This window comes from Schistocerca gregaria, chromosome 9 (genome assembly GCF_023897955.1).
Source record: "Schistocerca gregaria isolate iqSchGreg1 chromosome 9, iqSchGreg1.2, whole genome shotgun sequence".
NCBI classification, from domain to species: domain Eukaryota; kingdom Metazoa; phylum Arthropoda; class Insecta; order Orthoptera; family Acrididae; genus Schistocerca; species Schistocerca gregaria.
This window is the reverse complement of record NC_064928.1, coordinates 200,203,253-200,224,259: the sequence shown is the minus strand read 5'-3', so window position 1 is coordinate 200,224,259 and position 21,007 is coordinate 200,203,253. Positions and strand designations below refer to the sequence as shown.

Here is a 21,007-nt window from a genome sequence, read left to right as displayed (position 1 = left end):
ATACAGCTACATCTAAATTTATACTCCGCAAGCCACCAAACGGTGTGTGGCGGAGGGCACTTTACGTGCCAGTGTCATTACCTCCCTTTCTTGTTCCAGTCGGGTATGGTTCGCGGGAGGAACGACTGCCGGAAAGCCTCCGTGCGCGCTCGAATCTCTCTAATTTTACATTCGTGATCTCCTCGGGAGGTATAAGTAGGGGGAAGCAATATATTTGATACCTCATCCAGAAACGCACCCTCTCGAAACCTGGCGAGCAGGCTACACCGCGATGCAAAGCGCCTCTCTTGCAGAGACTGCCACTTGAATTTGCTAAACATCTCCGTAACGCTATCACGCTTACCAAATACCCCTGTAACGAAACGCGCCGCTCTTCTTTGGATCTTATCTATCTCCGCGATCTGGTACGGATCCCACACTGATGAGCAATACTCGAGTATAGGTCGAACGAGTGTTTTGTAAGCCACCTCCTTTGTTGATGGACTACATTTTCTAACGACTCTCCCAATGAATCTCAACCTGGCACCCTCCTTACTAACAATTAATTTTATGTGATCATTCCACTTCAAATCGTTCCTTACGCATACTCCCAGATATTTTACAGAAGTAACTGCTACCAGTGTTTGTTCCGCTATCATATAATCATTCAATAAAGGATCCTTCTTTCTATGTATTCGCAATACATTACATTTGTGTATGTTAAGGGTCAGTTGCCACTCCCTGCACCAAGTGCCTATCCGCTGCAGATCTTCCTGCATTTCGCTGCAATTTTCTAATGCTGCAACTTCTCTGTATACTACAGCATCATCAGCGAAAAGCTGCATGGAACTATCTAGTAGGTCATTTATATATCTTGTGAAAAGCAGTGGTCCCATAAGATTCCCCTGTGGCACGCCAGAGGTTAATGGTTCAAATGGCTCTGAGCACTATGGGACTCAACTGCTGCGGTCATCAGTCCCCTAGAACTTAGAACTACTTAAACCTAACTAACCTAAGGACATCGCACACATCCACGCTCGAGGCAGGATTCGAACCTGCGACCGCAGCAGTCGCACGGTTCCGGACTGCGCGCCTAGAACCGCGAGACCACCGCGGCCGGCTCGCCAGAGGTTACTTTAACGTAACCTATACCTTTCATGGCATCCAGAAGGACCCTTTCAACATCTGGAATGACCCCCCCCCCCCACCCCCGGTATGCACATGGAGTGCAAATTTGTTTTATTCCCCTCTCTTGCTGCCAGATCCCTAAGGGGAACCATTACGTTCATGACATTGGAGCTCCCAACTAACAGTAAGCCCACCCTCTGCGACCACGTGTATCTTGCAGACTGAGGGGCAACCTATGGAACAGGACAAGCAGCCATGTCCAGCTGAAGATCAGTATCAGCCTGAGACAGAGCCTGAAACTGGTTCGTCAGACAAACTGCAGAGGCCTTTCGTTCAGCCCTCCGGAATGTCTTTCGCCCCCTGCCACACCTTGAGACGACCTCCCACTCTACCACAGGTGACGGATCAGCCTCAATGAGGGCAGTATCCGGGGTAGCCACAGTCGTAGTCCGATCGGGGGATGCGTGAGACGAGCTGGCCGTCCCCGACAAACCCCCATTCGGACCCCCACAGCGATGCCCGTTGGCAACAGCCTCAAGCTGTGTGACCGAAGTCAACACTGCCTGAAGCAGGGAGCGAAGGGATGCCAACTCAGCTCGCATCCGAACACAGCAGCCGCAGTCCCTTTCCATGCTAAATGCTGTTGTGCAAAGAACGTCTGAACTAATCTACAGAGAGCAAAAACAATTCGACACAAAATTTAAACTGTTATTAAAATACAAGACTGCCTAGTAAATGCAGTAATGTTGCTACTTGCGCACTGCTGACACACTGCTCGGCGGCAGAAGGCTAACTAAGAAAGCTAAGATCAGATTTTCCTCTTACATTTCAGGAAAAGGCTACTGTGCTTCTTCCATGGATTGTTCTGGAAACCCTGGGCACTGCAGCAGCGATCGTGATTTGTGTGGTCGTCTTCATGGCGGCGGGTTCATACGGCCTTCTTATTGTCGCTATGACCTTCTTGCTTCTGTGTAAGTATACGATTATTACACAGACTATACACATATTATATTATTATTATTATAAAGACTGGTGCAAAAGTCACTAACCGCCACCACAATTACTCTATTTTTTCATTCCAGCCTATGGTACTATAAACAATCGAATAAATGCTTCTCGAAATTATTGCAACCAGCCCCCTTTGGTTTTGTTCTTCAATTTTTAATATCCCATTACCAGTTTCGAACCACCTAGCGATTTATCATCAGATCTACATCGACATAGATACTCCGCAAGCTCCGTACGGTGCGTGGCTGAGGGTAACTAGTCATTTCCCTTCCTGTTCCACTCACAAATACGGAGTATACGACTATATGTGTGTCTCCGTATGAGCCCTAACTTTTCATATCTTACCTTCGCGGTCCTTTCGCGTCGTTGGAATCGTTAGGCAGTCAGCTTCAAATGCCGGTCCTGTAAATTTTGTCAATAGAGTTTTTCGTAAAGAACGTCGCACTGCCTCCAGTGATTTCCTTTCAAGTTTCCGAAGCATCTCCGTAACACTTACTCATTGTTCAAAGCTACCGGCAACAAATCTAGCAGCACGCTTCTGAATTGCTTCGATATCTTCCTTCACTCCGACCTCGTATGGATCCCGAACACTCGAGCGGTACTCAAGAATAGGCCGGAACAGCGTCTATATGCGGTCTCCTTTACAGGTGAAAATTCTCCCAAAAACCACGCTGATTCGTGGACATCATCTCCTGAGCCTCAAGAAAGCTTGTTATATTCGAACTGAAAATTTGTTCAAGGATTTTGCAGCAAACAGAAGTTTGGGCTATTGATACGTAATTTTACGAATCCGTTTTTTTAACCCTTCTTATATTTGTAGTCACCTGCGCCTTTTCTCAGTCGCTTGGGACTTACTGCTCAGCGAGAGATTCGCGATAATTGCAAGCTAGATAGGGACCAATGCCGTAGAGTACTCTTTGTAAAATCAAACTGGGGTTCCATCCGGACCTGGTGATTTGTTTGCACTCAAATCTTTGAGTTGTTTCTCTTCGCCAGATTTGCATATAACTATATCGTTCATACGCAGTCCATACCTTCGCTGCGCAGTGCCGATGGTACTGTTACCGACGACTGTGCCGCTAAAGCGGAGTTATTGAACGCAGTTTTCCTAAATTCCTTCACCAGGGAAGACGAATGGAATATTCCAGAATTTGAAACACGAACAGCTGCTAGCATGAGCTTCTTAGAAGTAGATACCTTAGGGGTTGTGAAGCAGCTTAAATCGCTTGATACGGGCAAGTCTTCAGGCCCAGATTATATACCGATTAGGTTCCTTTCAGATTACGCTGATACAATAGCTCCCTACTTAGCAATCATATAAAACCACTCGCTCACCGAGAGATCTGTACCTACAGATTGGAAAATTGCGCAGGTCGCACCAGTGTTCAAGAAGGGTAGTAGGAGTAATCCATTTAACTACAGACCTATATCATTGACGTCGGTCTGCAGTAGGGTTTTGGAGCATATACTGTATTCAAACATTATGAATCACCTCGAAGGGAACGATCTATTGACACGTGATCAGCATGGCTTCAGAAAACATCGCTCTTGTGCAACGCAGCTAGCTCTTTATTCGCACGAAGTAATGGCCGCTATCGACAGGGGATCTCAAGTTGATTCCGTATTTCTAGATTTCCGGAAAGCTTTTGACACCGTTCCTCACAAGCGACTTCTAATCAAGCTGCGGAGCTATGGGGTATCGTCTCAGGTGTGCGACTGGATTCGTGATTTCCTGTCAGGAAGGTCGCAGTTCGTAGTAATAGACGGCAAATCATCGAGTAAAACTGAAGTGATATCAGGTGTTCCCCAGGGAAGCGTCCTGGGACCTCTGCTGTTCCTGATCTATATAAGTGACCTTGGTGCCGATCTGAGCAGTTCTCTTAGGTTGTTCGCAGATGATGCTGTAATTTACCGTCTAGTAAGGCCATCCGAAGACCAGTATCAGTTGCAATGCGATTTAGAAAAGATTGCTGTATGGTGTGGCAGGTGGCAGTTGACGCTAAATAACGAAAAGTGTGAGGTGATTCACATGAGTTCCAAAAGAAATCAGTTGGAATTCGATTACTCGATAAATAGTACAATTCTCAACGCTGTCAATTCAACTAAGTACCTGGGTGTTAAAATTACGAACAACTTCAGTTGGAAGGACCACATAGATAACATTGTCGGGAAGGCGAGCCAAAGGTTGCGTTTCATTGGCAGGACACTTAGAAGATGCAACAAGTCCACTAAAGAGACAGCTTACACTACACTCGTTCGTCCTCTGTTAGAATATTGCTGCGCGGTGTGGGATCCTTACCAGGTGGGATCGACGGAGCACATCGAAAGGGTGCAAAGAAGGGCAACTCGTTTTGTATTATCACGTAATAGGGGAGAGAGTGTGGCAGATATGATACGCGAGTTGGGATGGAAGTCATTAAAGCAAAGACGTTTTTCGTCGCGGCTAGATCTATTTACGAAATTTCAGTCACCAACTTTCTCTTCCGAATGCGAAAATATTTTGTTGAGGCCAGCCTACATAGGTAAGAATGATCATCAAAATAAAATAAGAGAAATGAGAGCTCGAACAGAAAGGTTTAGGTGTTCGTTTTTCCCGCGCGCTGTTCGGGAGTGGAATGGTAGAGAGATAGTATGATTGTGGTTCGATGAACCCTCTTCCAAGCACTTAAATGTGAATTGCAGAGTTATCACTTAGATGTAGATGTAGTAATCATTTAGATGTAGACTGGAGTGTCCGATGGTCAAATGACTATGTTTGTATGATTCCCCTGTGTGACTGTCTGCACCAGTGTGGTAGAATTATCATTGTCCGTTGGTGGTTGTTGGTGCACACAGTATTCTGGCTAACTAAACGAATGTTTTCTAGTGACTTTAATTTTAGCGCACTTCACCTACTTAGCCAAAGGTAACACGTTCTAGATGCTTTGCAAAAGTAAATAAACCATGTTTTTTTTACTCAGTAAACGATTTTCAGAGAGGAAATAAAATCTATTCAGTCACTTTATTAAAACACATTTCTGTTTCGTAATTCTAAGTGTTTCAACGGTCTTTGGTAGCGATGTGCCTTTGAAAATTCTTTAATGTTATTTCTGGCCGTCAATCATCTTCCTCAACGACTGCTTGGTCTTGGTTTATCCCGAGGCACCAGTTGATTTCTTAGTCCTCTTTGTAAGATTAATACTGCCCCGTTTCTCTTTCTATTCAGTTTCGATAAATTCTACCCCATTCTGACGCATTCTTTTGTGAGATGTTCTATGACACAGTGCGTTACCTATACACGCAGCACAACAGCATCACTTCAATTTTGACATAATGATACATAGTTTCTTTTTAAAAGTTTCGACTTTTATATTGTTACTATAATTGTAATACCAACGTACAGGGTCATAATCTTTCAACGGAGAGTCCTACTGAATGATCAAGAGCTTCCACAAAAGGTACTTTCCACTCTGAATTACGGTACTAAGATTTTAAATCATGTTCTGTAAAAATATAATTGTAGAAAGTGTAGAAACTAATCACAGACTTAAAGAAGTATGATGTGTTTCAATACTTTTGTTTTACCGCTATGGACCAACGAATCAAAAATGGCAAGAAATAAAGCAACCTGATCCAAAAAATGACAAAAAATATTGCTTGAAACACGATAATTTGCAGATGACCATGTGCTAATGGCTAAAAGCGAAGGTGATTTACAAAGATCCACATGCATACTTCCAAAAGTGCAACATGAAAATTGCAGAAAGTAAAATAAAGAAAGCTGGATCTTACTGGGAAAAAATCATTCAAGAGTAAAAGCTGCAATAAAAAAATTAAATTACAGAGGTACGAGTTATATTTGGGTAGCCATATAATGCAAGTTACAAAGCGAACAGACGCAGAGAATACAATCAATTTTAATAAATAAAATGGTACATTATCAAATATTGCGAACGAATGAAAATGAAATAAGATCAGGTCTCACAAAGTAATATCAAAACTAGGTCTTTGTATGGCCGTGAATGTAGTGTGCTTTATGAAAATGATAAAAGCAGAATAGTCGTGCACATAGGCGAGATCTGAGAATAATTCCATGTAGAAAAAAATGCCGCACGGGCGTGCAGACAAACCACTTGCAGTTGCACTACCATGCAACAGGAAAGACAGAGTGCAGCATAAAATGCGCTATCGAACTCCTGGAAGTAGACATTCAGAAAATTTGTATTATCGACAGACTGAAGAGAGAGTGCAGTCGCAGAGTGGCTGATGCCCAATACAGCTTCAATACAAGGTGACAACATTGACTCTGCTGCATACAAGCAAAACCATGCACGAGAACATCTTTTTACATCGTTACATTTACACATTCAGTGCTTCAGTTATATATTTAATATAACTAAATATAATCGAGACAATGTCATTGTAAATCAGTGTATTACCTCCCCACTGTATGGATCAGCATTAACAATGAAGTTTAATGAATGGGCACTACTCTTGGACGGAATCAGTATATTGAATATTTGTTCTGTATTCCATAGGTTAAGTTTTTTATCAGTGGATTACATTGCAAGTGATACAGAGATCAGTGTAATATGTGAGGCTGTCACCTCTGTGAACATAGCTATAAACCTCACCTATGAGACTTTGGACAGTTTATGGAGCCATCTGCATCAATGTGTGCACCATTACATCAGATACACTACTAGCCATTAAAATTGCTACACCACGAAGATGACGTGCCACAGACGCGAAATTTAACCGACAGGAAGAAGATGCTGCGATATGCAAATGATTAGCTTTCAAGAGCATTCACACAAGGTTGGCGCCGGTGGCGACACCTACAACGTGCTGACATGAGGAAAGTTTCCAACCGATTTATCGTACACAAACTGCAGTTGACCGGCGTTGCCTGGTGATGCGTTATTGTGATGATTCGTGTGAGGAGGTGAAATGGGCACCATCACGTTTCCTACTTTGATAAAGGTCGGATTGTAGCCTATCGCGATTGCGGTTTATCGTGTCGCGACATTGCTGGTCGCGTTGGTCGAGATCCAATGACTGTTAGCAGAATATGGAATCGGTGGGTTCAGAAGGGTAATACGGAACGCCCTGCTGGATCCCAACGGCCTCGTATCACTAGCAGTTGAGATGACAGGCATCTTATCCGGATGTCTGTAACTTATAGTGCAGCCACGTCTCGATCCCTGAGTCAACAGATGGGGACGTTTGGGGACGTTTGCAAGAGAACAACCATCTGCACGAACAGTTCGACGAAGTTTGAGGCAGCATTGACTATCAGCTCAGAGACCATGGCTGCGGTTACTCTTAACGCTGCATCACAGACAGAAACGCCTGCGATGATGTACTCAACGACGAACCTGGATGCACGAATGGCAAAACGTCATTTTTTCGGATGAATCCAGGTTCTGTTTACAGCATCATGATGGTCGCATCCCTGTTTGGCGACAACGCGGTGAACACACATTGGAAGCGTGTATTCGTCATCGCCAATCTGGCGTATCACCCGGAGTGATGGTATGGGGCGCCATTGATTAAACGTCTCGTTCACCTCTTGTTCACATTGACGGCACTTTGAACAGTGGACGTTACATTTCAGATTTGTTACGACCCGTGGCTCTCCCCCTCATTCGATCCCTGCGAAACCCCACATTTCAACAGGATAATGCACGACCGCATGTTGCAGGTCCTGTACGGGCCTTTCTAGATACAGAAAATGTTGGACTGCTGACCTGGCCAGCACATTCTGCAGATCTCTCACCAATTGAAAACGTCTGGTTAAAGGTGGCCGAGGAAGTAGCTCGTCACAATACGCCAGTCACTACTCTTGATGAACTGTGGTATTGTGTTGAACGTGCATGGGCAGCTGTACCTGTACACGCCATCCAAGCTCTGTTTTACTGAATGCCAGGCGTATCAAGGCCGTTATTACGGCCAGAGGTGGTTGTTCTGGGTACTGATTTCTCAGATCTGTGCACTCAATTTGCGTGAAAATGTAATCACATGTCAGTTCTAGTATAATATAGTTGTCCAGTGAATACCCGTTTATCATCTACACTACTTCTTGGTGTGGCAATTTTAATGGCCAGTAGTGCACCTGTGCGGCAATACGATAAGACCCATTGCTGTCGTGCTTCCGTCACTTTTTTTACTTTGAACTGTGCATCAGCTTTCATTTCCAAGCGGAAACCAACACATTCGGCGTGGCCCTCAAAGACTCCTTTTGTCCCCCTTTGCCTTCCACTTTTTATGGCTTTCTTTTGAAAGAAGTGTGTGACGCATGGTTCCAAAACCATGCAGCCCATTCAGGTTTTGTTTATTTACTCGTTCTGCATTTACGAAATGTATTAACTAAACAATTCTTGGAGCCCTGCAATGAGTACAATATTCTTTACATATACCATATAATACTGAGCCAGAGGGTGTGTGTAAATTTTTCAGATCACCCTCATAGCCACGCACTTCATACAGAAGTAAACGGTCCATTGTATGGATTTTCTCACACTCATATTTAGGACTGTCCGATAGGCGCTATTTGTTCATTAGTGGCTTGTACCTATCAACACTCATCCTGACATGTTTCAAAGCTGTCCACAATTTTCTCAGCAGGCTGAATGCACCCATCTTCTTGTTGGTCTCCACCACGACCTTTCGGTTCTTATGTCCACTTACAGACCACAATTCTTTCCAAGCTGTCTTAGAGTCAAAACCTTGCAGTTCTTCGCCGATTTTCCATAAAGGTGACCTGGATTTAAGTCCGTCTATAGACACTAGCTCATAGCCGAACGGTCTAAGGCGCTGCAGTCATGGACTGAGCGGCTGGTCCCGGCGGAGGTTCGAGTCCTCCCTCGGGCATGGGTGTGTGTGTGTTTGTCCTTAGGATAATTTAAGTTAAGTAGTGTGCAAGCTTAGGGACTGATCACCTTAGCAGGTAAGTCCGATAAGATTTCACACACATCTGAACATTTGAACTAGGTCATGGTGTACATTGAGTTCTATGTTGACTAGTATTCTTCTGTATGCGCTTCTGGTGAATTGATCGCCTGATTTGATACCACTCTATGTTTGGTAGAACGGGGGGGAGGGGAAGGGGGCATGGAGATTGGGTGGCCCATTCAAATGACCATTATTCACTATTAGCCACTAGTGTGGATACTTTCCATCGACAAAATTTGGCCCAATTCAGTTAAGAATATTCGACACATTTCTACTTCTTACTTGAGTCTACAAATCACTGAAAATTTGTGATACACTAAAGCTTTGGAAAATACCAGAGCTCCATACAGATCCCTGCCCTTTGCAAGTCCATTCTATTACCAATTGCACTACTCGCGAATACCTCATACACTAATTCGAGAGGTTCCTGGTCCCACGTCGTCCCTTAAGGAGAAAACAGTGCAAAATGGATGAATTTTAAAAAATTGCAATAGACTTGGGAGTCTCCAGGAATATGAACATAAATATCATGAACCATGGACCCTGCCGTTGGTGGGGAGGCTTGCGTGCCTCAGCGATGCAGATGGCCGTACCGTAGGTGCAACCACAACGGAGGGGTATCTGTTGAGAGACCAGACAAACGTGTGGTTCCTGAAGAGGGGCAGCAGTCTTTTCAGTAGTTGCAAGGGCAACAGTCTGGATGATTGACTGATCTGGCCTTGCAACACTAACCGAAACAGCCTTGCTGTGCTGGTACTGCGAACGGCTGAAACCGAGGGTAAATTACAGCCGTAATTTTTCCCGAGGGCATGCAGCTTTACTGTATGGTTAATGATGATGGCGTCCTCTTGAGTAAAATATTCCGGAGGTAAAATAGTCCCCCATTCGGATCTCCGGGCGGGGACTACACAAGAGGACGTCGTTATCTGGAGAAAGAAAACTGGCGTTCTACGGATCGGAGCGTGGAATGTCAGATCCCTTAATCGGGCAGCTAGGTTAGAAAATTTAAAAAGGGAAGCGGATAGTTTAAAATTAGATATAGTGGGAATTAGTGAAGTTCGGTGGCAGGAGGAACAAGACTTTTGGTCAGGTGAATACAGGGTTATAAATACAAACTCAAATAGGTGTAATGCGGGAATAGGTTTAATAACGAATAAAAAACAAGAATGAGGGTAAGATACTACAAACAGCGTAGTGAACGCATTATTATGGCCAAGATAGACACGAAGCCCACGCCTACTACAGTAGTACAAATTTAGATGCCAACTAGCTCTGCAGATGACGAAGAAATTGAAGAAATGTATGGTGAAATAAAAGAAATTATTCAGATAGTGAAGGGAGACGAAAATTTAGTAGTCATGGGTGACTGGAATTCGGTTGCAGGAAAAGGGAGAGAAGGAAACGTAGTAGGTGAATATGGATTGGGGCTAAGAAATGAAAGAGGAAGCCGCCTGGTAGAATTATGCACAGAGCACAACATAATCATAGCTAACACTTGGCTCAAGAATCACAAAAGAAGATTGTATACATGGAAGAAGCATGAAGATACTGACAGATTTCAGATAGATTATATAATGGTAAGACAGAGATTTACGAATCATGTTTTAAATTGTAAGACATTTCCAGGGGCAGATGTGGACTCTGACCACAATCTATTGGTTATGAACTGTAGATTAAAACTGAAGAAACTGCAAAAAGGTGGGGAATTTAAGGAGATGGGCCCTGGACAAACTGACTAAACCAGAGGTTGTACAGAGTTTCAGGGAGAGCGTAAGGGAACAAATGGCAGGAATGGGGGAAAGAAATACAGTAGAAGAAGAATGGGTAGCTTTGAGGGATGAAGTAGTGAAGGCAGCAGAGGATCAAGTAGGGAGACGAGGGCTAGTAGAAATCCTTGGGTAACAGAAGAAATATTGAATTTAATTGATGAAAGGAGAAAATATAAAAATGAAGTAAATGAAGCAGGCAAAAAGGAATACAAACTTCTCAAAAATGAGATTGACAGGAAGTGCAAAATGGCTAAGCAGGGATGGGTAGAGGACAAATGTAAGGATGTAGAGGCTTATCTCACTAGGGGTAAGATAGATACTGCCTACAGGAAAAATAAAGAGACCTTTGGAGAGAAGAGAACCACGTGTATGAATATCAAGAGCTCAGATGGAAACCCAGTTCTAAGCAAAGAAGGGAAAGCAGGAAGGTGGAAGGAGTATATAGAGGGTCTATACAAGGGCGATGTACTTGAGGACAAAAGTATGGAAAAGGAAGAGGATGTAGATGAAGATGAAATGGGAAATACGATACTGCGTGAAGAGTTTGACAGAACACTGAAAGACCTGAGTCGAAACAACGCCCTCAGAGTAGACAACATTCCATTGGAACTACTGACGGCCTTGGGGGAGCCAGTCCTGACAAAACTCCACCATCTGATGAGCAAGATGTACGAGACAGGCGAAATACCCTCAGACTTCAAGAAGAATATAATAATTCCGATCCCAAAGAAAGCAGGTGCTGACAGATGTGAAAATTACCGAACTATCAGTTTAATAAGTCACAGCTGCAAAATACTAACGCGAATTCTTTACAGACGAATGGAAAAACTGGTAGATGCGGACCTTGGGGAGGATCAGTTTGGATTTCGTAGAAATGTTGGAACACGCGAGGCAATACTGACCTTACGACTTATCTTAGAAGAAAGATTAAGGAAGGGCAAACATACGTTTCTAGCATTTGTAGACTTAGAGAAAGCTTTTGACAATGTTGACTGGAATACTCTCTTTCAAATTCTGAAGGTGGCAGGGGTAAAATACAGGGAGTGAAAGGCTAATTACAATTTGTGCTGAAACCAGATGGCAGTTATAAGAGTCGAGGGACATAAAAGGAAGCAGTGATTGGGAAGGGAGTGAGACAGGGTTGTAGCCTATCCCCGATGTTATTCAATCTGTATATTGAGCAAGCAGTAAAGGAAACAAAAGAAAAATTCGGAGTTGGCATTAAAATCCATGGAGAAGAAATAAAAACTTTGAGGTTCGCCGATGACATTGTAATTCTGTCAGAGACAGCAAAGGACTTGGAAGAGCAGTTGAACGGAATGGATAGTGTCTTGAAAGGAGGATATAAGATGAACATCAACAAAAGAAAAACGGGGATAATGGAATGTAGTCGAATTAAGTCGGGTGATGCTGAGGGTATTAGATTAGGAAATGAGACACATAAAGTAGTAAAGGAGTTTTGCTATTTGAGGAGCAAAATAACTGATGATGGTCGAAGCAGAGAGGATATAAAATGTAGACTGGCAAATAGAAGGAAAGCGTTTTTGAAGAAGAGAAATTTTTTAACATCGAGTATAGATTTTAGTGTCAGGAAGTCGTTTCTGAAAGTATTTGTATGGAGCGTAGCCATGTATGGAAGTGAAACATGGACGATAAATAGTTTGGGCAATAAGAGAATAGAAGCTTTCGAAATGTGGTGCTACAGAAGAATGCTAAAGATTAGATGGGTAGATCACATAACTATTGAGAAGGTGTTGAATAGGATTGGGGAGAAGAGAAGTTTGTGGCACAACTTGACTAGAAGAAGGGATCGGTTGGTAGGACATGTACTGAGGCATCAAGGGATCACCAATTTAGTATTGGAGGGCAGCGTGGAGGGTAAAAATCGTAGTGGGAGACGTAGAGATGAATACACCAAGCAGATTCAGAAGGATGTAGGTTGCAGTAGGTACTGGGAGATAATGAAGCTTGCACAGGATACAGTAGCATGGAGCGCTTCATCAAACCAGTCTCAGGACTGAAGACCACAACAACATCATGTCTTATGGGTTATATCTTCCACAATTTACTGAAATTTTGATTTTGGGTTTGAAAATCTCTGTAGACATTCAATTAACCACAGAATACTCTACATAAATCCACAAATGTTACATACTGTGAACAGTAGTTGAAAAACTGGAATATGTACATAACATTTAGTCAACTGTCAGTAGAATATAAAGAGTAGTTATTTAGCTAGTGTAAGTGAGGAGACAGCAACTTTGTCGAGAGTATCAGGTGTCTTTCTAGTTTACTCGACTAAATTTAGCTGGCATGAAGATAAAAAACGTTGAAGAGTGTAGCAAAAGTTTGGTGTTAATACAGCCTGCAGGTTATATTTCTTTGTCTTGCGTTACTGTATACCTGGCACGATCTATGACTGAATTAACCATTTGCCATTCTGTAGAGTGATACAGTGTGTTTCAATCTAAACAAAACCTTTGATTCTCATATCTAGAACCGGTGATACGTTTTTTAGCAATACCACTTCATTTTTGATTTGCTGAATATCTGCCTATATCCTCTGTGTAATTCTCACTTTTTTCTTCCGCCAGTGCTCAACATCTACTTCCTGCGAGTCGTGTACAGCTACTTTCGAAGTCTGTGTGAGAGACCACGCTCTGCCAAGCTGACTGACATGGAGACTGCTGGGATGTGATGTGAGATGATTTCAGTTGGCAGTTTCAGTCAACATTACTTATGTGAGGTGTGTCACTGGTAAAGTTGCTTCTGACTCAGGTTTTTTTCTTGTGAACACATCTGCGAATGTTGAAGGAAGCAAAGTTATCAGATAACATCATTGGCCCTGACAGTGCATCTAGAATGCAGCTACAACATTTACTACAAACAGTGGCAACACTTCGAGAACCATGTACCTCTCACTAATCATGCTGTTGGCATTTTCACAAAGAGAGTGTTTCATGAATAATTCCAGAAATCACTGCAGAGTACATTAATTCATTCCCAACTTTTTTTCCACTGAACTTTAAGCCTCGCCTGCTGCAGCTAATGAACAACTGTCCACTTTAAGCTATTTAATGTGCTCGAAAATATATACCTATTTACTTTCATTATGTGCATTTCTACCACCACATTTCCATTTGTGCAAATGAGTGATGTTTGTCTTTATCGTATGTTACATGTGGTTTGTAGAAGAAATGAAAGATGTTTTGACTACTTTGTGCAACTGACTGAAGATCAGTGCTTGAATGTATTTTCACTGAAATTAAAAAAATGACAAATTTTTGCATGTTACTATCCTTGCTAATTTCCTTCCATATCGTAATTAAACCAACCTTATGACACTATTTATTGTTGTAGATGATTAACTGTCTTGCACTGGATAGTATAATAAATTTGCGAAAGCGTATGATGGTCACGAAAGTAAGCAATATTATTTTTAAATGTTCAAATGTGTGTGAAATCTTATGGGACTTAGCTGAGGCCATCAGTCCCTAAGCTTACACACTACTTAACTTAAATTATCCTAAGGACAAAGACACACACCCATGCCCGAGGGAGGACTCGAACCGCCGCTGGGACCAGCCGCACAGTCCATGACTGCAGCGCCGAAGACCGCTCGGCTAATCCCGCGCGGCTATTATTTTCAAGTCAACTACGTAACTAATGTATGTTTTGATTGTAGTATTCTTATACACTTTTCGATCGAGTACGATTATTTCACATAAATGTTCGTGTAATAATTCATTACGTCAGGGTCGCTTAGATAGATGTAAAGTATTCACATTAACAGTTTTGGCAAAGAAGTTGCCATACTGAGACTGCCCAATCTACTAAATAGCTTTGTACAGAAGTATAAACAAATATACTTAAGCTCATTGAACTTCTTGAAGTCATTTTATATATTTCATCGAATGTGCGTCCTATTGTCACATGGCAAACAAGACCGAAATTATGAGGGCTATTCATAAACTAATATCCGATTGGGCGCGAAATGGCAAAGACAGTGGAAAGTTGATGAGGCTTTCCACAGATGTGTTGGGCAGTGTCTCTAGTATGCCTGTCGGTCGCGTCATGTCGCTCTTTTCAGTCCTAAGCGCCCAGTGAGCACGTAAAGATGCCCAAAAAAGGTCTCCCAGCATCTAAGAAGGCCTGCTGAGACACTTCGCCTGATGCTCTGCAGCACACATAACATACCTGTCATGCGTTTCCTGCCGCATCACGATTCTCCGCCGCGCTCTGCAGGGCAGTGAAGATGCTCCTGGAGTGTGGGAAGTGTTTGATCACTCACAATACAGGCTATAACTGCTACCACTGAGTTTCATGTCTTCTCACACGAACTGCTGGCTATGAAGACAACATTTTGGCAGTGACAACGAGCTGCAGTCCAGCGCAGAGAATTGGCGGAAAACACAGGCGGCTGCCTTCCATGAGGAGAGCATTGGAAAGTTGGTACAACGCTACTACCAGTGCCCGAAGCAGGATTCGAACCTGCGACCGTAGCAGGAGAGCGGTTCCGCACTGAAGGGCCTAGAACCGCTCGGCCACAGCGGCCGGCTACGACTGATCGACTGGTGCCTAAAAGAGAGTACGATAAGCGATTTACAATCGTAATCAGCGTGCCGCCAGATCCAGTAGATGAATCCCGATGACGCGGTTTGGTTCTTTTTTCAAGCAGCTCCTCATTTGGCCTCAAGAGACTGAGAGGTCCCCATCGCAGACCTACGCACCTAGGAAAAGATCTCGCAGGTCTGCGGTCTCGTCTTTATACAGAAGTCTCCAGACGATCTGAACAACTATTACAGGACAGTTGGAACACGGAAAAGTCGAGTAGCACACAGACCACGTATTAGTGTATGATGGAGTGCGGCGGTGGCGCCGGTTCCTATTCTTGCTTGTATATGTCACGAAAAAATAGTTTAAATATTTAACACTAGCCTGATAATTTTTGTCCTCCTTATTTCAGAAGAAACGATTTCCGATCTGATACAAAAAGTTTACTGCAATAGTTCTTCAGCTAACTGTGTTAAATTGGACGATCGCTATTATAAAAAAAAAAAAAAAAAGATTCAAGAAAGGCACACTACCTTATCTCATTACAACTCTTTAGTTAATATATTGTCTTTTAATGGTGGTTACTCTCACATCCATTCTTATAACCATCACTCGCTCTATACTTTACTTGATATATTCAAATCAACCAGACATGTATTTACTATCTGCTCGAAAGTATCGGGACATCTATTGCGCATAACTTGCTAAACGGGGTGTGTCCAACTTTCTCCCTTATGACGACTGGATCTCTGCTAGGGACAGTTTCAGTGAGATGTGTGAATGTCTGCGGAGTATGGTAGCCCATTTTTGCCGTACAGCTGAAAGCAGATGCCGGCCGCTGTGGCCGAGCTCTTCTAGGCGCTTCAGTCTACAACCGGCCGCTACGATCGCAGGTTCGAATCCTGCTTCGGACGTGGATGTGTGTGATGTTCTTAGGTTAGTTAGGTTTAAATAGTTCTAAGTTCTAGAGGACTGATGACCTTAGATGTCCCCTAGTGCTCAAAGCCATTTGAACCATTTGAAAGCAGATAACGCACAGATTTTGGATGGTTCGGTCTGGAGTATAATCGATGTTCTAAGTCATCCCGCAAACACACGAAATGTATTCGCATTTGCGAATGTGGACAAGCAGCAGCTGTGTAATGGAATGACAATGAAAATTGTTGCCAGACAGGGACTCGAACCCGTATTCCTAATGGCCACCTTACCATTAAGTTATCCGAATCAACGTTTCATCCGTCGTCAACAATGACTCACAACCTGCACTCGCATGCAAATTACCACGGGAGACACTTTAAATGAAGGCCGACTGCCCGGTTCAAAATGGTTCAAACGGCTCTAAGCACAATCGGATCATCATCAGCCCCCTAAACGTAAAACAGTTTAAACCGAAGGACACATCCATGCCCGAGGCAGGATTCGAACCTGCGCCCGTAGCAGCAGCGCGGTTCCGGACTGAAGGTCTTAGAACCGCTAGGTCATAGCGGCCGGTGTCTGCAAATAAATACGATATTGCAGTTCCTGTGTTGCTCAGAAGTACAATGCAATTTCTCCTTCGGACATGCATGCGTCTTATTTGTAACATTACACCCGATAATTACAACTAAAGTGCAGCTTATCACATAGGACCAATATGGATTGTACAAGCGTTGCCCAGCAAGTAATGCATCGCACTTTTTTATTCGACAATTCTTTATTGAACTTAATGAGTATTACACACACGAAAGAATGGTGTTTTATCTACACACCACGTAATCTCCATCCCGTTCTACGGTCTTCCTCCAGAGCGAAACAACGGCGTGTATGCCCTGTCGGTATCAATCCTTATCCCAGTGGCGTAGCCAGTGATTCACTGTGTCAATCACCTCCTCATCGTCCTCAAAATGTCTTCCACGAATGGCACCCTTTAATGGAGAATGCGAACATCAGCTCTCTGCAGCAGGTCAGGTGTGACAGCCGTGGATGGTCTCCCAGACCGCTACCAATCGTGGAACTCCCCGAACCATCTTCTCGTGACGTCACCCTCTTTGCTCAGCGACTAACTGTACTTCTGTCGTCGGCCGGAGTGGCCGTGCGGTTCTAGGCGCTACAGTCTGGAGCCGAGCGACCGCTACGTTCACAGGTTCGAATCCTCCCTTGAGCATGGATGTGTGTGATGTCCTTACGTTAGTTAGGTTTAATTAGTTCTAAGTTCTAGGCGACTGATGACCTCTGAAGTTAAGTCGCATAGAGCTCAGAGCCATTTGAACCATTTTTTTGTACTTCTGTCGACAGCATATGCTCCATAGACTTTGCACAAGTGTTTGTGAATATTCTTCGCAGTTTCTTTCCCTGCAGTGAGAAATTCAATGACGGCACGTTGCTTGTAAAGTACATCACCTACAGACGCCATTTTGAAACTATTCTGCAGCTACACTATCTGTCGGAAGAGATGGAAACTTGGCACACTGACTCAAGATACTTCAAATAATACACACGTAACGTTTCGCATTCGTAGAATAGTTTTCGACTGAGAAAAAAACAATGCACTGCATTATTTTCTGGAAAACCCTCGTAATTATCGTACGTCAGCGAAACTTGGCAGGTATTCCGATATGTTAATGCGGAACCGATTTACGCTGTATTAAAAAAATATATTTGGTTCCAATGTTGGCCACTTCGTTCAAGTCTGGCTCTGTGAATATAAGAAAGACATACAGAAATCCTTCGACATGTAATGGGGCAGAAATGGCCCAACAAGTGAGAGAGGCATGGTACAATGACGATTTTATTATCATCAACCACTTATACAATTTGATCAGTATGAGCGTCAACGACGTCAGTGAGATGCTGCATCCGTAAAATGACCTGTTCAACAGTTGCTCGCAACAGTTTAGGTAGAATCTGAGCGATGTGTTTCTTTATACTGGCCTTCAGATGAGGTAGAGACCAAATGTGTCACTACTAAATGCGTTCTTTCAGGTATCTGCAGAGCCAAAAGTCGCATGGATTCAGGTAAGGTGATCTTTCAGGTGCATGGCGTTTAATGACATCGGGCCTCATCTCATATCTTTCAGTCGGCGAAATTCCCTAAATGCAGCACTGTAATTGCTGGCATTAACACAGAACAGTTCCACTAACAGCTCATGGTTTCTCTTTCCGAAAGCTGTACTTTTTACTGACGTTATGGCTTGTCAGATGACAGCGCGGATATCATACCATCATACAAACAGTGTAGAGCGCTAGATTTGAAACTAGTGGCCAAAACTGGAACTGTTTTTTTTTTTTCAGCGTGCATCGGTTCCTGATTAACACATTAGCACATCTACCAAGTTTCGTTGCCATGCGACAATTACAATCCACTCTGTACCTCCATAATTAGCTACACTTCACTTACACTGATGAGCCAGAACATTATGACCACCTCCCTACTATCGATGTTAACCCGTCCAGGAGATAGCAGCGTCACCTGGCGTGGAATGACTGCCAGTCAGACTACGCACGGTACATGTAGTATCAGTGAGTGTGCTGTCAGTGTGTAGAATGGGGAAGATGTGCGGATCTATCTGAGTTTGACTGAGGGTAGACTGTGATGGCTCGGCACGGCCATCGGGCGTTCGAGGAGTGCTGTGGTGAGCGTCAACACATGGTGGACGTCGTGGGGGTTAGGCGGCAGTCCCTCATTACAGATGTCGGGCGCCATAGGCTGGTCAAACTGGTAAAACAGGACAGGCGGCGAACTGTAGCGGAAGTAACATCAGACTTTAGTGCTGGGCAGAGCACAGGTGTGTCTGAACACACAGTGCACCGAACTCTCCTAATGCTGGGCTTCCGCAGCCGATGACCCATGCATTTGCCAATGTTAACACCACGACATCTCTAGGCAAACTCTTAAGTAACATGTTAAGGAATAGGTGGTTTTAAGTACACCAAGGAGAAGAGAAAAGCAGATGGCATGTACTCAATAACGAATTACCTCAGGGCTCTGTTCTTGCTCCAGTGTTATTCAACCTCTACACAGCTGACCTGCTGAAAATTTCAATATGCAGATGACCTGGCAATTTTATATCAGAGTGAAGACCTTTCTGAATGTGAAGAACATCTAACGAACAGCTTTACTAAACTTTATGAGTATTTTGAGACATGGCGACTGAGACCAAATGTTTCTAAAACCGAGGTAAGCCTATTACACCGATCTAATCGTCTTTTATTAGCAAAGATCAGTCCACAGTTCGGCCCTCTTGAAAGAACTTTAACATACAAAAAACACCTTTCCAACTTGGCGAAGAAGATACAAACACGAGTGAACCTTGTGAGAAAGCTGGCAGGCAGTACATGGGGAGCAACCACATCAGTCCTCCGAGGAGCATCCCTTCCACTGGTATACTCTGCAGCAGAATACTGTGCAACAGTTTGGATCCGAAGCGCCCACGTAGTGAGAGTAGACGTCCAACTGAACTCAGTTATGAGAGTAATTAGTGGTACAGTCCGATCTACACCTACTTGCTGGCTACCAGTGCTTTCAAACATCTGTCCACAAGGCCTCCGATGAGAGGCTACTCTTTACAGCCTCTATCAGCAAGTTTCTGAAAACACCTCGATCCCTGTTCATGACGATTTGCTATCACTACCCAGGAAACGCCTCAAACCTAGAAGACCAGCATATGAAAGGGGAATCCAAATGCTATCCACAGGATTCGACCAGGACGCCGAGTGGAAACGTGAGTGGCAAGCTACAAGAACCCGAAACCACGAACTTGTAGACAACCCAACAGTTCCAGTTCCAGGCTTCCACCAACCAAGGGAGGTGTGGGTGCAGTTGGACAGATATCGTACAGAAGAGGGTAGGTGCAAATACAACATGCACAAGTGGGGCGTTTCAAGTGACTGTGGTGACACCCAAAGAATGAGCCACATTGTGAATGACTGTCCAATCAGACACTTCCCTGGTGGCATTGAATAGCTCCATCAAGCATACTACGAGGACCTCCACTCGATCGAGTCCATCAAAATCCGAGTGTAGTCTGAGCCGTTTTAAAACTTGTGTACTATATATAATCTCACATGGTCATTTTTATATATATTTCTTTGTTTTGATAAATGTATATTATTGTAATTGATGAATACGATAATAAATAAACCACGACATCGGCAACTACAACTGAAGTGGCATGGTACCATCAGCATTGGACTTTGGCGCAGTGGCAGAGAGCTGCACAGTCTGATGAATCCCAATACATCCATCATACCCATGGGAATGCGCGTATACAGTTTCTCGACGCATGTGCTGTGGGACTGAGACAAGCTGATGGCGGCTCCATTATGCTCTGGGGAACATTCATGTCGGCATTCATGGGTCGAGAGGAGCTCGTTCAAGGCATCATAACAACTGAAAGTGTTGTTAATAAAAAATCTCTATTTAAACTAGACTGAACTGCATGTGACTGCTTTAGTCTTTAATAAAACTTGCATCTGACTGCGGATTAACTGAACTGAATTTTATCTGGCTGCTTGAAATTATTGTTGAAAAATTAATACTTAAAGTACACATCTGACTGCATGAAAGTTTAGTGGTGAAAATAAATGAAGGTCACCAACCTGCATCTGACTGCGTCTGTGGACTTAGCTCGTGCACTCCTTCCCGTTTAGCCGATAAT

At 43.5% G+C, this 21,007-nt stretch overlaps 2 protein-coding genes across 4 annotated transcripts in view; one reads left to right on the top strand and one right to left on the bottom strand.

The window, feature by feature from the left end:
- The window catches only part of LOC126292040 (uncharacterized), a 91,729-nt gene extending 77,536 nt beyond the window's left edge, over positions 1 to 14,193 (top strand). For all 3 annotated transcript variants that reach the window (XM_049985836.1, XM_049985837.1, XM_049985835.1), the window contains 2 exons: positions 1,940 to 2,078; positions 13,412 to 14,193. In XM_049985836.1, the coding sequence (XP_049841793.1) occupies positions 1,940 to 2,078; positions 13,412 to 13,515 (243 nt within the window). In that variant the 3' untranslated portion in view covers positions 13,516 to 14,193. The remainder of the gene's footprint in view (positions 1 to 1,939; positions 2,079 to 13,411) is intronic.
- The window catches only part of LOC126292035 (amyloid-beta-like protein), a 1,795,419-nt gene that overhangs the window by 360,100 nt on the left and 1,414,312 nt on the right, over positions 1 to 21,007 (bottom strand). The window lies entirely within an intron of this gene.